The sequence below is a fragment of the Pipistrellus kuhlii genome, unplaced genomic scaffold (genome assembly GCF_014108245.1).
Source record: "Pipistrellus kuhlii isolate mPipKuh1 unplaced genomic scaffold, mPipKuh1.p scaffold_m20_p_59, whole genome shotgun sequence".
Lineage (NCBI taxonomy): Eukaryota > Metazoa > Chordata > Mammalia > Chiroptera > Vespertilionidae > Pipistrellus > Pipistrellus kuhlii.
Window position 1 is genome coordinate 1,317,633 of NW_023425561.1, and position 17,434 is coordinate 1,335,066.

The 17,434-nt window shown below is 53.1% G+C and overlaps 1 protein-coding gene across 7 annotated transcripts in view; it reads right to left on the reverse strand.

Annotated features, from left to right (window-relative positions):
- Positions 1 to 17,434, reverse strand: part of LOC118707299 — a 47,999-nt gene that overhangs the window by 7,724 nt on the left and 22,841 nt on the right. The window contains exons 3-11 of one of the 7 annotated variants that reach the window (XM_036417409.2): positions 16,873 to 17,123; positions 14,672 to 14,780; positions 13,842 to 14,092; positions 11,474 to 11,582; positions 9,694 to 9,944; positions 7,513 to 7,621; positions 6,689 to 6,939; positions 4,318 to 4,426; positions 1,763 to 2,013 (exon numbers count right to left, since the gene is read on the reverse strand). In XM_036417409.2, the coding sequence (XP_036273302.2) occupies positions 1,763 to 2,013; positions 4,318 to 4,426; positions 6,689 to 6,939; positions 7,513 to 7,621; positions 9,694 to 9,944; positions 11,474 to 11,582; positions 13,842 to 14,092; positions 14,672 to 14,780; positions 16,873 to 17,123 (1,691 nt within the window). The remainder of the gene's footprint in view (positions 1 to 1,762; positions 2,014 to 4,317; positions 4,427 to 6,688; positions 6,940 to 7,512; positions 7,622 to 9,693; positions 9,945 to 11,473; positions 11,583 to 13,841; positions 14,093 to 14,671; positions 14,781 to 16,872; positions 17,124 to 17,434) is intronic. The other 6 variants (XM_045574043.1, XM_045574041.1, XM_045574042.1 and 3 more) reach the window with 6 other exon arrangements.

Consider the following 17,434-nt stretch of genomic DNA (forward strand, 5'->3'; position numbering starts at 1 on the left):
CCCTCACACACTGCCCTCCTGTCTCCATTACACCTCTGGCCCCGGCTGTGCTTGCCTGCAACACAGGCCTCTTCCAGCCTGGAGACACCCACCCTTGGAGATGCCGACCAGACAGAAGGAAGTGACAGCAGCCTTCCAGCCCCCAAGCCTTCCACGGGCCCAGTGTGGCTGCCCAGCATCCTGCACTGGTCAGGGAGGCGGCAGGTGGGGCTCACACACTCAGGCAGCAGGCTCTCCTGGCACACTGCCCATCACGACTGCCACCCTCCACAGCCCAGAGGAAGAAGTAGTGCCCAGCTGGGGAAACCGAGGATCAGAGCGGTAGAGGGACTTGCCCAGGGACACAGCTGGCAATGGCTGCACTGGGTCTTCACTACCCTCTCCCTTCCTGGTCCCGTTTCCATCTTCTCTCCCTGCTTTGCCCAACTCCTCCCTGCTCCTCATTGGCACTGCCCAGGGCACTGAGGCTTCCTGATTTGAGAATTTTCAGTTTATCTTCCTGTTTGTGCCTGACCGCAGCCAACCTCCTGCAGCGCTCACTCCAGGAGCCCAATCTGAGACCAGGGGCCAGCTTCCCTTTGTCCTCATTCCATGCCCATATCCTATCGATACAATGGTCATTTAGCCTGGAAGCTTCTCTGGAATCCACTTCTTTGTTAATCTTTCCCCCATGACTTCATTCAGGGTTATTCTGTTCCCGATTATGTGACCCCACACTTTCCTGTCCAACCCCCAGACTTCTGTCCCACCCACTCCAGGGCCTGTGTGAGCCTCCATGGGGGGGACACTCGCTCCTGATGGGGTGAGTAGTGGAGGGGGCTTCGTGCCTCGGCTCCTGGGGTGGCAAGAGCTCTGTGTCGGGGTTCTACCTTGGATCCAGCTTTGCAGGGGGAGGTGGCGGCAGAGCTGAGGGGGATGATGGGAAACCATGGCCTCAGGGGTCACTGTTCTATGTGTACTGTTCCTAGATGCAGCCTGGAAACTACTATGTCTACCCCCACCTCAGCCCTGAACTCCAGACTCATATGTCCAACTGCTACTCCACAGCTCTAGATAGATATCTAATGGTCACCTCAACACCCCACATGAGCATCAAATCCTTAATTTCCCTCCCACACCGGCTCCTTCTCACCTCTTCCTCCTCCATCCAGGCTGCCCATCACCAGTCACAGGGGCTGTGAGCCCTGGAGCTGCTGTGGTTCAGCAGAAAGAACAGTGACCGCTGGGGATTAAATCCTGTGTCTGCCTCTTAACTCGCTGTGTGTTGGTAAGAGGGAAAGAGGGAGGGGTAAGACTGTGCCCAGACCTTACACAACATGTTCTTGAACTCCTACAAAGGCCACATTTCTGAGTATCTCTTGCCTGAGGGCTCTCTGGGCCTTAGGACACCTGTCATGGTGCAGGGCTGGCCCAGACTTTCCCTGACAGCACACAGGGCAACAGGAGCTGCTTTAGGGTGGGACTTAGAGGTGAAGGATCCTAAAGGGATAGAGGAGCCTAGAGCCCCAGAGGTCCTCCAACATCCCCTCCTTCTGCACATGAGGAAACTGAGGCCAGAGAGGAAGTGACCTGTTAAAGACCCTGCGTGGATCAGGAACTGACCCAAGATTTGATCTCAGACATCCTAACGCCCTGCCAGCAAGAGACAGGGAGCATAATTTCATATCATTCCTGGTAAGGTTTTCTTCTGGCTGCACATTCCTGTCACCTCCATTCCAAGCAGACCCCAGAAGGGAGAGAGAGCCCCATTAGAGGGCCTTACCTGTTGGCTGGGGAAGTTGCTATATCTCAGATCCGTGACGAAGTGCTCACAGTTCCTGCTCAGAACAGGGTATTCTGTCTTCCTACCAACCAACCAGTTCCCAAGTTCAATGATCTTCTTCATGGGCCATGGTGTGTACACGTGGTCCAAGTAGTTGTTGACCTTATAGGAGCAGTTTTCCGCCACGTCCACAAGGAGCTCCCTTTTCACCACCCCTAAGCCGGTGGGGGAGCCTGCCTCCGAGTTCTCCTCTGGAATCAGACACAGGAGTATCAGGAACTGCAGGGAGGCCAGGGAGGGAGAGAGGAGACGCAAGACAGGGAGGAAGGGCCAGGGGATCACACTGTTGAGCTCTGGTGTCTGTCCCTTCACCAATGGGATTGGAGGATCCCATCATTTTGCTCTTTTCCTTAAGGAGCTGTGAGTACTTTTCATGATAATCAATGCTGTCATGGTTAGTGGCTGCCATTGTGCTCCATTATATGAATGGACATCATCTAGTTGACCAAGTCCCTACTATTGGCTAGTCCAGAGCTTATCCATTGTAAACAACGGTAGTAAATTGTACTTGTTCATCTTTGCACTTGTGTGTTTCAGAAAGAGATCAAAGTTGTTCTGGACCTACTGTGTTTCAGACACTCTGCTGTGATAATCCTATATTATAAAGCAACTGAATGGCAGACCAACCAGAACGACTGAACGACCATGGACCCTTGTCTGGCTGGCTCCTCCCACCCGCCCGTCCCCCATTCCCGCCGGCCCCTCCACGCCTAACTCACTGCCTGGCTCCCTGGTGCATATACATCTAGTGAAGGACAAGAAAATAAACATCAGTCCCTTCTGTCCCTGACCAGAATTCCCAGAGGGCTCTGCTAATACTGCAGTCAAGGTGTGGAATTCTCCCTCCATGGCCCACAGCCCCAGGAGACCCTCCAAATTAGCCAAAGGACAGCCTAAGCTTTACGGGGATGGCGGCCCTTTGCGGAGGAATGGAGAGAGGCTGGGTGGGGGTTTGTGACATTGCACTGCCTTGCAGATTAGGTGAGCCTCCAATCTCTTTAAAAGCAGCGGCCAAGAGGACCTGTAGGCTGCTAGGAGCAACAGTGAAGGGTAGGCACATTCAAAATCAGAAAAACTTTTCAACAAACAGACACGAAGATCATCTTGGGAAACTGAGGGCAGAGTCCCAGGAAGAAGGCAAAAATCATTCAAGGGCCATCATCCATCTTGATACACTTTGGCAAAGAACACATAAACTTCATCTCATGGCACAAAACCATCCTTTTTTTGTGTGCGTTTTTTGTGCCATCCTTAAAGTATAATTAGAAGCAGCTGGGGGAAAGCTATACCTGCCAGCATTAGACCCCACGGTGGGCCCTGCCCAATGTACCCTATCAGGGCGGGGCTGCCGTACCCCACCTTGCACGAATTCATGTACTAGACCTCTACTTACACACATTCCCTCACTTATTCTCCTTTTGAATTTCTTGGGTAAAATTCTCATCTCCATTTTAGAACCGAAAGTGAACATGAGGCATCATTGGCCGCCTCTGGCCCAGCTCTGGCCACATGGAGAGGCCACACAGCGCTTCCAGCTGGTGGCGTCCAGTCCATTGAGCCTGGAGCCGGGTTTGGCTCTCTAAGAGGAGGGAACTGAGGAGCACGCTAACCAGCAGGCTCCTTTGTGTGTGAGGCTCCAGGCTGGTGCTGCACTTAGCACTGCCCTTGAGGAAGCACGTCCTGCTCACTCCCACACCAGCAGGACCCGCTCCTCACACTCACCTCCCTGTTCCAAGCCTCCTGAGTGTCGCCTGGATTAGGGGGTTTTGCTTACTATTTGTCATCAATGCTGACAGTTTTCAATGCTGTCAGTGTAGGTGACAGTGCATAGGAACCTGGTCAGTTACAGGGAGATTCTTGTGATCATGAGACGGTTTCTGTCCAGCGAGAATGCAAATGCTTGCTGTCGGAGGTGTGGGTGCCATTGCTCTGCAGGGGCCTGTGCCTCCCAGTCCGAGGTCTCATCCCTGCACCTTCCTGTCATGGATGGTGCTGCCTTCTCCTCTGACTGCCTGTCATCCTGCTTCTGCTCTCCCTGTGCTACATCAGGGTCCAGGTGCTCATGTGTGTGAGACTCTCTGTGACGTGTGACCTGGGAGAGCTGCTGCGTGGGGGGTGTTCAGAAACCCTCTCAGGACGCCCTGTTCTGTGACGTCCTCTGAGCACAGGGCACAGCCTGAGAGGCAGTCCCTCCATGAGACCGGGACACCCAGACACGCTGCTGGTTTAGAGAGATCTGTCTGCTCGCCCAGCTACCGGCCTGAGCTGGAGCATGTCCAATGCAGGCGCAGCTGGCTTCCCTGGGGTCCACGGACCTCAGTCCTGCTGAGTCAGGACCCGAGGGGCCACTGAGATGTCTCCAAGGAACACGGATGTACAGTGAGCACATGCACTGCCCAGGGAGAACCAACACGGGTTCCAGGGTGGCATTTGGCTTTTAATTGTTCTCATCATGGTAACAAATCTCTGGAAAGTTACACTTTCAACCCCCTTACCTGGGGGAGCCAGGTGGATCACATAACCATCGCCCTCATAGAGGACCCAATGGGAGGAGCCGATGCGGGAAATCTCAATCAGGTCTCCAGGCTTGGGCTCTTCACGAAACTGCAAGAGAACAGCCAGGAAGGTGAGGCAGAGTTCAGGGAGCTGCAGAGGCCCAGCTGGGGATTGGCTTATTAATGCTCACCCCATGGGAAGAATGTGTGTGTGTGTGTGTGTGTGTGTGTGTGTGTGTGTGTGGTGGACTCATGTCCCCTATGAGGTCCTTAGGCTGCAGTAGCTTCTAGAGAGTGCCTCGTTAGTAACTGGAGGCCTGGAAAAATAAGGAGTATTATTGGCAGAAACGTTTTGTCCAGAATGTGTGTGTGATGCATGAGGCTCTGTGTGTATTGTGCATGGATATGTTGTGTGTTGCGTGTACATACTCTCACACATGGATGTAGACATGCCTATGCAGATGTATTGTGTATATGTCTGGAGGGTGATAACATAACAGCCTGCATCTAAATTCCTTCCCTTAGGCTGGGGTCCTGGCCCATCCCCCACAACATTGTCCATGTGAGTCTGAGCTTCTCTGCTCTCACACACTGACCCTCATGTCTCCATCATGTGTTTGCCCTGGCTGTGCATGGCCCCAACACCCACCACCTCACACTCTGCCCTCCCCAGCCCTGGTACACGAGCCCTTGAAGATGCTGAACTGACAGACAGCAGGTGACAGCTTCCTAAGGGCCCCTGAGCATTGGAGAAGGCCCTACTGCTGTTGCCCAGCTTCCTGCCCTGGGGACAGGGCTCACAGCCACACAGCAGGCTCTGCCGTCACATTTCCCCCATAGCTGCCACCCTCCCAGGCCCAGGGGGAGGAAGCAGCACCCACGTGCTCAGCTGGGGAAACTGAGGGTCAGAGAGGTAGAGGGATGTGCCCAGGACCACTCAGCTGGTAGTGGCTGCTCTGGGTCTTCTCTGCCCCGTCCCTTCCTGGTCCCCTTTTCTCCCTCCATCCCTTGCTCACCTCATCCCTGCTCCTCAGTGTCCCTGCCCAGGGCACTACAGCTTCCTGATTTGAGAATTTTCAGTTTATCTTCCTGTTTGTGTGTGACCGCAGCAAACCTCCTGCAGCACTCACCCCAGGAGCCCAATCTGAGACCAGGGGCCAGCTTCCCTTTGCCCTCATTCCATGCCAATATCCAACAATGGTCACTTAGCCTGGAAGCTTCTCTGGAATCCATTTCTTTGTTCATCTCTACTCATGATTTTATTCAGGGCCATTCTGTTCCCAATTATGTGACCCCACATTTTCCTGTCCACCCCCCTCACTTCTGTATACCCACTCCAGGGCCTGCGTGAGCCTCCATGGTGGGTCATTTTGTCCTGATGGGGGTAGTAAGGGAGGGGGCTTCCTGCCTGGGCTCCTGGGGCCAGAGCTCTGGGGGTGAAAGTGGGAATGGCTCTGTGGTCTGGGCTCTACCTGGGCTCCAGCTCTGCAGAGGGAGGTGGTGGCAGAGCTGAGGGGGATGATGGGAAACCATGGCCTCAGGGATCACTGTGCTCTGTGTACTGTTCCCAGGTGCAGCCTGGAAACTTCTATCTCCATCCCCACCTCAGCCCTGAACTCCAGACTCACACGTCCAACTGCTACTCAACAGGTCCACCTGGATGTCTAATGCTCACCTCAACACCCCCCATGGAGCAGCAAATCCTTAATTTCCCTCTCAAACCCCCTCCTGTCATCATCTTCCTCCTTTCAGGCTTCCCATCACCCAGTCACAGGGGCTGTGAGCCCTGGAGCTGCTGTGGTTCAGCAGAAAGAGCAGGGACCATTGGGGATTGAATCCTGCTTCTGCCTCTTAACTCGCTGTGTGTTGGTAAGAGGGAAAGAGGGAGGGGTAAGACTGTGCCCAGATCTTACATAACATGTTCTTGAGCTCCTACATAGGCCACAGACCTGAGCATCTCTTGCCTGAGGGCTCTCTGGGGCCTTAGGACACCTGTCATGGTGCAGGGCTGGCCCAGACTTTCCCTGACAGCACTCAGGGCATCAGGAGCTGCCTTTAGGGTGGGTCTCAGAGACAAAGGATCCTAAAGGGAAAGGAGTGGTCTGTGCCTCAGAGGTCCTCCAACATCCCCTCCCTCTGCACATGGGGAAACTGAGGCCAGAGAGGAAGTGACCTGTTAAAGACCCTGAGTGGATCAGGAACTGACCTGAGATTTGATCTCAGACATGCTAAGTGCCAGCCAGCAGAAGGGAGGGAGCATAATTTTGCATCATTCACGATAAGTTTTTCTTCTGGATCAAAGCCTTCTCTTTCCTATCCCCCAAGCATATGTCTAAGAGGGAGAAGGAGCCCCCCCCAGGGAGGGCCTTACCTGCCGGCTTCGGGCCTTGCCATATCTCAGATCGAAGACGAAGTGCTCACTGTTTCTCCTCAGATCATTGTCCTCCATCTCCTTACCAACCATCTCCTTCCCAGACTTGAGTATCTTCTTTATGGGACGAGGTTTGTACAGGTGGTCCAAGTGGTTGTTCACCTTATAGGAGCTGTTTTCCACCACTGCCTCAAGGAGCTGCCTTTTCACCACCTCTAAGCTGGTTGGGGTACCAGCCCCAGACTTCTCCCCTGGAATCAGACACAGGAGTATCAGCAACTGCAGGGAGGCCAGGGAGGCAGAAGACACAAGACAGGGAGGAAGGGCCAGGTGAGCTCTGGTGTCTGTCCCTTCACCAATGTGATGAGAGGATTCACGGATTTTACTCTTTTACTTAATGAGCTGTGACTACTTTCTCAAGCTAATGAGTACTGTGATGCTCAGTGGCTGCTATTGTGCTCCATGATATGAATGGACATCATCTAGTTGACCAATCCACCGTCATTGACCCTTCTCGTCCATGAGACCAGGACACCCAGAAAGGTGACTGTTCTAATGAAATCTATCTGCTCGCCCAGCCAAAGGGCCGGAGGGAGAGCTCCTAATGCTGACATAGCTCGATTTCACTGAAGCCCACAGACCTCTTTCCCTGCTGTGTGAGGGTCTGGGAAACCACTGAGATGACCCTAAGGGACACAGATGTAGTGGGAACCCAAGCATTGCTTCAGGAAGAAACTACGCGGTTTCCCAGGGTGGCATGTGGCTTTGAATTGTCCCAGTCAGCTTAACAAATCTCTGGAAAGTAACACTTTCAAACCCCTTACCTGGGGGAGCCAGGTGGATCACATAACCATCGCCCTCATAGAGGGCCCAATGGGAGGAGCCGATGCGGGAAATCTCAATCAGGTCTCCAGGCTTGGGCTCTTCACGAAACTGCAAGAGAACAGCCAGGAAGGTGAGACAGAGTTCAGGGAGTGGCAGAGGCCCAGCTGGGAGTTGTGCTCTGCCGGACATTTGTGTACTGATGCTCGCCCCATGGAAAACGTGTGTGTGTGTATGTGTGTTGGGGGTGTGTGGCCAGGGGGGGTGGGGGGAAACTCATTTCCCATGTGAGGTTCTCCTGGGAGTAACTAGAAACCTGGAAAAATGACCATGTGCATTGGGAGAGTGAAGATTTGTCCAAAATGTATATGCAAGACATGGGTGTGTATCTGTGTTTATTGTGCATGGATATGTTGTATGTTGCATGTACATACACACACTAGGATGCAGATCCGCATATACAGGTGTATTGTGTGTGTGTCTGGAGAGTGGCAACACAACAGCTTATATGTAAACCCATTCCTTCCCTGAGGCTGGGGCCCAGGCCCATTCCCACAACATTGTCCAGGGGAGTATGAGCTTCTCTCCTCACACACACTGACCCTCCTGTCTCCATCATGTGTTTGCCCTGGCTGTGCATGGGCCCAACAGCCACCACCTCACACTCTTCCCTCCCCAGCTCCGGCACACGAGCCCTTGAAGATGCTGAACTGACAGACAGCAGGTGACAGCTTCCTAAGGGCCCCTGAGCATTGGAGAAGGCCCTACTGCTGTTGCCCAGCTTCCTGCCCCGGGGACAGGGCTCACAGTCACACAGCAGGCTCTGCCCGCACATTTCCCCCATAGCTGCCCCCCTCCCAGGCCCAGGGAAAGGAAGCAGCACCCACGTGCTCAGCTGGGGAAACTGAGGGTCAGAGAGGCAGAGGGACTTGCCCAGGACCACTCAGCTGGCAGGGGCTTCTCTGGGTCTTCTCTGCCCCGTCACTTGTCTGTCCCCTTTCTTTCCTGCCTGCCTTTTCCACATCCTCCCTGCTCCTCAGTGCCATTGCTCAGGGTACCACAGGTCCCTGATTTGAGAGTTTTCAGTTTAACATCCTGTTTGTGTGTGACCTCAGTTAACCTCGTGCAAAGCTCACCTCAGGCCACCCAATCTAAGACCAGGGGCCAACTTCCCTTTGCCCTCAATCCATGCTCATAATCTACAATGGTCACTTAGCCTGGAAGCTTCTCTGGAATTCACTTCTTTGTTCATGTTTCCGCCAAGACTTTATTCAGGGTCATCCCGTTATAAATTATGTGACTCCATGTTTTCCAGACCAACCGACAGACTTCTGTCCCACCCACTCCAGGGCCTCTGTGAGCCTCCATAGTGGGGCTACTTGGTCCTGACAGAGGTGGGTAAGACAAGGGCTTCCTGCCTGGGCTCCTGGGGCAGAACTCTGGGGGTGAAAGTGGGGATGGCTCTGTGGTCTGGGCTCTACCTGGGCTCCAGCTCTGCAGAGGGAGGTGGTGGCAGAGCTGACGGGGACGATGGGAAACCAGGGCCTCAGGGATCACTGTGCTCTGAGCACTGTTCCCAAGTGCAGCCTGGAAACATCTATGTCCACCCCCACCTCAGCCTGAAACTCTACACTCACACGTCCAACTGCTACTCAACAGGTCCACCTGGATGGGTAACTGTTCACCTCCAACACCCCATCTGAGCAAGAAATCCTTACTTTCTATCTGCAACCTGCTCTACTTCCTGTCATTCCCCTGTCTCTATGGATAGATAACCCCATCATTGATCCTCCTGCCCTGGAGGTGCTGTGATTAAGCAGAAAGACCGGGGGACACTGGGGTTTCAATCCTTACTAGCTTGTGTTGAGAAATGGCAAGGAGGAAGGGGTTAAAGCTGAGCCAACATCTTATATTAATTTGGGTGGAGAGGGGAGGGGGCAGCACCCAGTTGTTCACATGGTGAAACTGAGGCATGGGGAGGAAGTGCCCTGTCAGAAGACTCTGAGGGGATTAGCAGAAGACCTAAGTTTTGCTCTCAGATGTGACTCCCAGCCAGTGGAACCCCAAGAGCCCATGTTTGCATCACTCAGGGTAATTTTTCTTCTGGGTAGTTAGGTCCCTCACCCCCATCACAAGCAGACCTCCAGAAGGTAGAAGGAACTTTCCCTCCCCCAGGGCCTTACCTGCCGACCACTGGCCTTGCCATATCTCAGATCGGTGACAAAGTGCTCAGAGCTCCTGCTCAGAACACTGTACTCCATCTCCATACCAACCATCTCTTCCGCAGCAGTGAGCATCTCCATTATGGGCCGAGGTTTGTACAGGTGGTCCAAGTGGTTGTTGACTTCATAGGAGCAGTTTTCCACCACTTCCTTGAGGAGCTCCCTTTTCACCACCCCTAAGCCGGTGGGGGCACCACCCTCAGACATCTCCCCTGGAATCAGACACACGAGTATCAGGAACTGCAGGGAGGCCAGGGAGGGAGAGAGGAGACACAAGACAGAGAGGAAGGGCCAGGGGATCACACTATTGACCTCTGGTGTCTGTCCCTTCACCAATGGGATTGGAGGTTTCCATCATTTTGCTCTTTTCCTTAACGAGCTGTGACTACTTTTCATGTTAATCAATGTTGTGATGGTCAGTGGCTGCCACTGTGTTCCATTATATGAATGGACATCATCTAGTTGACCAAGTCCCTACTATTGGCTGGTCCAGAGCTTATCCACTGGAAACAACGGTAGTAAATTGTATTTGTTCATCTTCGCACTTGTGTGTTTCAGAAAGAGCTGACAGTTGTTTTAGTACCACTGGGTTTCAGACTCTGCTGTGCAAATTTCATACATTCCCTCACTTATTCTCCTTTTGAACTTCAGGGTAAAAGTCTCATCTCCATTTTAGAACCTATAGTGGTCCCTGAGGCATCATCGGCCTTTTCTGGCCCAGCTCTGGCCACATGGAGAGGCCACACAGCGCTTCCAGCTGGTGGCGTCCAGTCCATTGAGCCTGGAGCCGGGTTTTGCTCTCTAAGAGGAGGGAACTGAGGAGCACGCTAACCAGCAGGCTCCTTTGTGTGTGAGGCTCCAGGCTGATGCTGCACTTAGCACCGCCCTTGAGGAAGCACGTCCTGCTCACTCCCACACAGGCAGGACCCGCTCCTCACACTCACCTCCCTGTTCTAAGCCTCCTGAGTGTCGTCTGGATTAGGGGGTTTTGCTTACTATTTGCCATCAATGCTGACAGTTTTCAACGCTGTCAGTGTAGGTGACAGCACATAGGAACCTGGTCAGTTACAAGGAGATTCTTGTGATCATGAGACGGTTTCTGTCCAGCGAGAATGCAAATGCTTGCTGTCCGAGGTGTGGGTGCCATTGCTCTGCAGGGCACCAGCCCCTGTGTTTCCCAGTCCACGGTCTCATCTCAGCACCTTCCTGTCATGGACGTACACATGTGTGTGCTCTGCCTTCTCCTCTGATTGCCTGTCATCCTGCTTCTGCTCTCCCTGTGCTACATCAGGGTCCAGGTGCTCATGTGTGTGAGATTCTCTGTGACGTGTGACCTGGGAGAGCTGCTGCATGGGGGGTGTTCAGGAAACCCTCTCAGGATGCCCTGTTCTGTGACGGCCTCTGAGCACAGGACACAGCCTGAGAGGGAGTCCCTCCATGAGACCGGGACACCCAGACACGCTGCTGGTTTAGAGAGATCTGTCAGCTCGCCCAGCTAATGGGCCCGAGCTGGACAGTGTCCAATGCGGGTGCAGCCTGGCTTCTCTGGGCCCACAGACCTCTGTGCCTGCTGAGTCAGGACCCGAGAGACCACTGAGATGCCTCCAAGGAACACGGATGTACAGTGAGCACACGCACTGCCCAGAGAGAACAAACATGGGTTCCTAGGGTGGCATTTGGCTTTGAATTGTTCTCGTCATGTTAACAAATCTTTGGTGAGTTACACTTTCCACCCCCTTACCTGGGGGAGCCAGGTGGATCACATAACCATCTCCCACATAGAGCGCCCAGTGCGAGGAGCCGATGCGGGAAATCTCAATCAGGTCTCCAGGCTTGGGCTCTTCACGGAGCTGCAAGAGAACAGCCAGGAAGGTGAGGCAGAGTTCAGGGAGCTGCAGAGGCCCTGGCTGGGAGCTGAAGCTGCGCCTGGGGATTTGCTTACTGATGCTCACCCCATGGGAAGAGTGTGTGTGTGTGCGTTGAGGGGACTCAACTTCCCTGTGAGGTCCTCAGCCTGCTGTAGCTTCTAGAGGGTGCCCTGGGAGTAACTGGAGGCCTGGAAAAATGACTTTGTGCATTGGGAGCCTGAAGATTTGTTCACAATGTGTTTATAAAGCATGTGTGGATGTGTATATTGTGAATGGGCATGTTTGGTGTTGTCTATACATGCACACACACAGAGATGCAGGCATGCATATGTAGTTGTACTGCATATGTGTCTGGAGGTGGTAACACAACAGCCTGTATGTAAACCCCCTTCCCTGAGGCTGGGGCCCAGGCCCATCCCCCACAACAATGTCCAGGTGAGTCTCAGCTGCTCTGCTCTCACACACTGACCCTCATGTCTCCATCATGTGTTTGCCCTGGCTGTGCATGGGCCCAACACCACCACATCATACTCTGCCCTCCCCAGCCCTGGCACACAGGCCCTTGAAGATGCTGAACTGACAGACAGCAGGTGACAGCTTCCTAAGGGCCCCTGAGCATTGGAGAAGGCCCTACTGCTGTTGCCCAGCTTCCTGCCCTGGGACAGGGCTCACAGTCACACAGCAGGCTCTGCCCGCACATTTCCCCCATAGCTGCCCCCCTCCCAGGCCCAGGGGGAGGAAGCAGCACCCACGTGCTCAGCTGGGGAAACTGAGGATCAGAGAGGCAGAGGGACTTGCCCAGGACCACTCAGCTGGCAGTGGCTGCTCTTGGTCTTCTCTACCCCGTCCCTTCCTGGTCCCCTTCCCTCCCTCCCTGCCTTGCTCATCTCCTCCTGCTCCTCAGTGTCCCTGCTCAGGGCCCTGCAGCTTCCTGATTTGAGAATTTCAGTTTATCTTCTTTTATTGTGTGACTTCAGCAAACCTCCTGCAGCGCTCACCCCAGGAGCCCAATCTGAGACCAAGGGCCAGCTTCCCTTTGCCCTCATTCCATGTCCATATCCAACAATGGTCACTTAGCCTGGAAGCTTCTCCAGAATTGACTTCTTTGTTCATCTTTCCCCCATGACTTTGTTCAGGACCATCCTGTTCCTGATTATGTGACCCCATGTTTCCCTGACGAACCCCCAGACTTCTGTCCCACCCATTCCAGGGCCTGTGTGAGCCTCCATAGTGGGCCACTCGGTTCTGACAGAGGTAGATAAAGCAAAGGACTTCCTGCCTGGGCTCCTGGGGCCAGAGCTCTGGGGGTGAAAGTGGGAATGGCTCTGTGGCTGGGGCACTACCTGGGCTCCAGCTCTGCAGAGGGAGGTGGTGGCAGAGCTGAGGGGGACGATGGGAAACAATGGCCTCAGGGGTCACTGTGCTCTGTGTACTGTTCCCAAGTGCAGCCTGGAAACTTCTATCTCTACCCCCACTTCAGCCCTGAACTCCAGACTCACATGTCCAACTGCTACTCCACAGCTCCACCTGGATGTCTAATGGTCACCTCTAAATAACTGCACATGACTATCAAATTCTTAATTTCCTTCCAAACCTGATCCTTCTTTTTCCATCTACTGGATCCAGGCTGCCCATCACCCAATCACAGGGGCTGTGAGCCCTGGAGGTGCTGTGGTTCAGCAGAAAGAGCAGGGACCACAGGGGTTTGAATCCTGCTTGTGCATCTTAACTTGCTGTGTGTTTGTAAGTGGGAAAGAGGGAGGGGTAAGACTGTGCCCAGACCTTACATAACATGTTCTTGAGCTATCACATAGGTCACAGACCTGAGCATCTCTTGCCTGAGGGCTCTCTGGGGCCTTAGGACACCTGTCATGGTGCAGGGCAGGCCTACACTTTCCCTGACAGCACACAAGGCATCAGGAGTTGCCTTTAGGGCAGGTCTTAGAGACAAAAGTTCTTAAAGGAACCGAGGTGGCCAGAGCCCCAGAGGTTCTCCAAACATCCCCTCCTTCTGCACATGGGGAAACTGAGGCCAGAGAGGAACGACCTGTTTAAATACTCTTAGTTGATCACGATCAGATTTGAGATTTGATCTCAGACAGCCTAACTGCCAGCCAGCAGGAGACAGAGAGCATAATTTTACATCATTCGGGGCAAAATTTTCTTCTAGCAGTAAGCCCTGTCACATGATCACAAGGAAACCCTCATAAGATAGAAGGAGCCTCCAACAGAGGGCCTTACCTGTTGCCTGGGGGCATTGCCATATCTCAGTTCAGTGACCAAATGCTCATAGTTCCTGCTCAGAACACTGTACTCCATCTTCTTACCAACCACCTCCTTCGCATATCTGAGCATCTCCTTTATGGGCCGAGGTTTGTACAGGTGGTCCAAGTGGTTGTGAACCTTATAGAAGCATTGTCCCACCACGTCCACGAGGAGCTCCCTTTTGACCACCCCTAAACCGGTGGGGGCGCCAGACTCAGAGTTCTCCCCTGGAATCAGACACACAAGTATCAGCAACTGCAAGGGAGGCCAGGGAGGGAGAGAGGAGACACAAGACAGGGAGGAAGGGCCAGGGGATCACACTATTGATCTCTGGTGTCTGTCCCTTCACCAATCTGATTTTACTCCTTTTACTTAATGATTTTTCAAGCTAGGAATAACTTTTCAAGCTAATGAATATTTTGAAGGCCAGGAGCTGCTATTGTTCTCCATTTTATGAATGGACATTATCTAGTAGACAACCCACCGTTATTGATCATTCTCCTTTATGAGACTTGGACACCAAGATACATTGCTGGATTAATCTCTAGGTACATCCAGCTGAAGGCATGGAGCTGGAGAGTTCCAAATGCTGATGAAGCCCAGCTTTGCTGAGGCTCATGGACCTATTACACTGCTGTGAGTGGACCCCAGGGTCCACTGAGATGCTTCCAAAGATCATGGACAAAGGAGAGGTCAAGCACAGCTCAGGGAGGAACCAACACTGGATTCCCAGGGTGGCGTCCCGCTTTGAAATGTCCTCATCATGGTAACAAATCTCTGGAAAGTTACACTTTCAACCCCCTTACCTGGCGGAGCCAGGTAGATCACATAACCATCGCCCTCATAGAGGGCCCAATGGGAGGAGCCGATGCGGGAAATCTCAATCAGGTCTCCAGGCTTGGGCTCTTCACGGAGCTGCAAGAGAACAGCCAGGAAGGTGAGACAGAGTTCAGGGCAGTGGCAGAGGCCCAGCTGGGAGTTGTGCTCTGCCTAGGGATTTGCTTACTGATGCTCACCCCATGGGAAGCATGTGTGTGTGTGTGTGTGTGTGTGTGTGTGTGTGTGTGCTCAGGCGTGCGGGAGAGATTCATTTCCCATGTGAGGTCCTCAACCTGTTATAGTTTCTAGAGGTTTCCCTGTAATTGGAAGCCTGGAAAAATGACCTTGTGCATTGGGAGAGTGAAGATTTGTCCAGAATGTGTATGCAAGGTATGGGTATGCATCTGCATTTATTGTGCATAGATATGTTGTATGTTGCATGTACATGGACACACTAGGATGCAGACACGCATACACAGGTGTATTGTATATATGCCTGGAGGGTGGACATACAGAAGCATATATATAAAACCCATTCCCCGAGGGTAGGGCCCAGGCCCATCCCCACAACCTTGTCCAGGTGAGTCTGAGCTTCTCTGCTCTCACACACTGACCCTCATGTCTCCATCATGTGTTTGCCATGGCTGTGCATGGCCCCAACACCCACCGCCTCACATTCTGCCCTCCCAGCCCTGGCACATGGAGTCTTGAAGATGCTGAACTGACAGACAGTAGGTGACAACTTCCTAAGGGCCCCTGAGCATTGGAGAAGGCCCTACTGCTGTTGCCCAGCTTCCTACCCCGGGGACAGGGCTCACAGTCATTCAGCAGGCTCTGCCCACACATTTCCCCCATAGCTGCCCCCCTCTGAGGCCCAGGGGGAGGAAGCAGCACCCACGTGCTCAGCTGGGGAAACTGAGGATCAGAGAGGTAGAGGGACTTTACCAGGACCACTCAGCTGGCAGTGGCTATGCTGGGTCTTCTCTGCCCCATCCCTTCCTGGTCCCCTTTCTTCCCTCCATGTCTTACCACCTCCCCCTGCTCCTCAGTGACACTGCTCAGGATATCACAGGTCCCTGATTTGAGAATTTTGAATTTAACGTCCTGTATGTGCGTGACTTCAGCTCACCTCCTGCAGCGCTCACCCCAGGAGCCCAATCTGAGACCAGGGACCAGCTTCCCTTTGCCCTCATTCCATGTCCATATCCTACAATGGTCACTTAGCCTGGAAGCTTCTCTGGAATTCACTTCTTTGTTCATGTTTCCCTTTGACTTCATTCAGGGTCATTCGGTTCCAAATTATGACTCCACGTGTTTTCCTGACGAACCCCTAGACTTCTGTCCCACCCACTCCAGGGCCTCTGTGAGCCTCCATGGTGGGGATACTTAGTCCTGGCAGGGATGGTAGGAAAGGGGGGTTCATGCCTGGGGTCTTGGGGCCAGAGCTCTAGGGGTGAAGGTGGGAATTGCTCTGTGGTGAGAGGCTCTACCTGGGCTCCAGCTTTGCAGAGGGAGGTGGTGGCAGAGCTGAGGGGAGATGATGGGAAACAATGGCCTCAGGGATCACTGTGCTCTGTGTACTGTTCCCAAGTGCAGCATGAAAACTTCTATGTCCACCCCCACCTCTGCCCTGAACTCCAGACTCACAAGTCCAACTCCTACTCAACAGGTTCCCCTGGATGTCTAACTGGTCACCTCAACACCCCATCATGCAAGAAATCCTTAGTTTCTATCTGCAACCTGCTCTACTTCCTGTCATTCCCCTCTCTCTATGGATAGATAACCCCATCATTGATCCTCCTGCCCTGGAGGTGTTGTGATTAAGCAGAAAGACCAGGGACCTCTGGGGTTTCAATCCTTACTAGCTTGTGTTGAGAAATGGCAAGGAGGAAGGGGTTAAAACTGAGCCAACATCTTATATTAATTTGGGTGGAGAGGGGAGAGGGCAGCACCCAGTTGTTCACATGGTGAAACTGAGGCATGGGGAGGAAGTGCCCTGTCAGAAGACTCTGAGGGGATTAGCAGAAGACCTAAGTTTTGGTCTCAGATGTGACTCCCAGCCAATGGAACCCCAAGAGCCCATGTTTGCATCACTCAGGGTAATTTTTCTTCTGGGTAGTTAGGTCCCTCCCCCCCATCGCAAGCAGACCTCCAGAAGGGATAGGGAGACCTCCACAGAGGGCCTTACCTGCCGGCTGATGGCCTTGCCATATCTCAGATCGGTGACAAAGTGATCACAATTGCCGCTCAGAACACTGTACTCAATCTTCTTACCAACCATCTCCTCCGCAACAGTGAGCATCTGCTTTGTGGACCGAGGTTTGTACAGGTGGTCCAAGTGGTTGTTGACTTCATAGGAGCAGTTTTCCACCACTTCCTTGAGGAGCTCCCTTTTCACCACCCCTAAGCCGGTGGAGGCGCCAACCCCTGAGTTCTCCCCTGGAATCAGACACACGAGTATCAGGAACTGCAGGGAGGCCAGGGAGGGAGAGAGGAGACACAAGGCAGGAAGGAAGGGCCAGGGGATCACACTATTGACCTCTGGTGTCTGTCCCTTCACCAATGAGATTGAAGGATTCCATCATTTTGCTCTTTCCCTTAAGGAGCTGTGAATACTTTTTATGTTAATCGATGTTGTGATGGTCAATGGCTGCCACTGTGTTCCATTATTTTAATGGACACCATCTAGTTGACCACATCCCTACTATTAGCTGGTCCATAGCTTATCCATTGTAAACAACAGTAGTAAA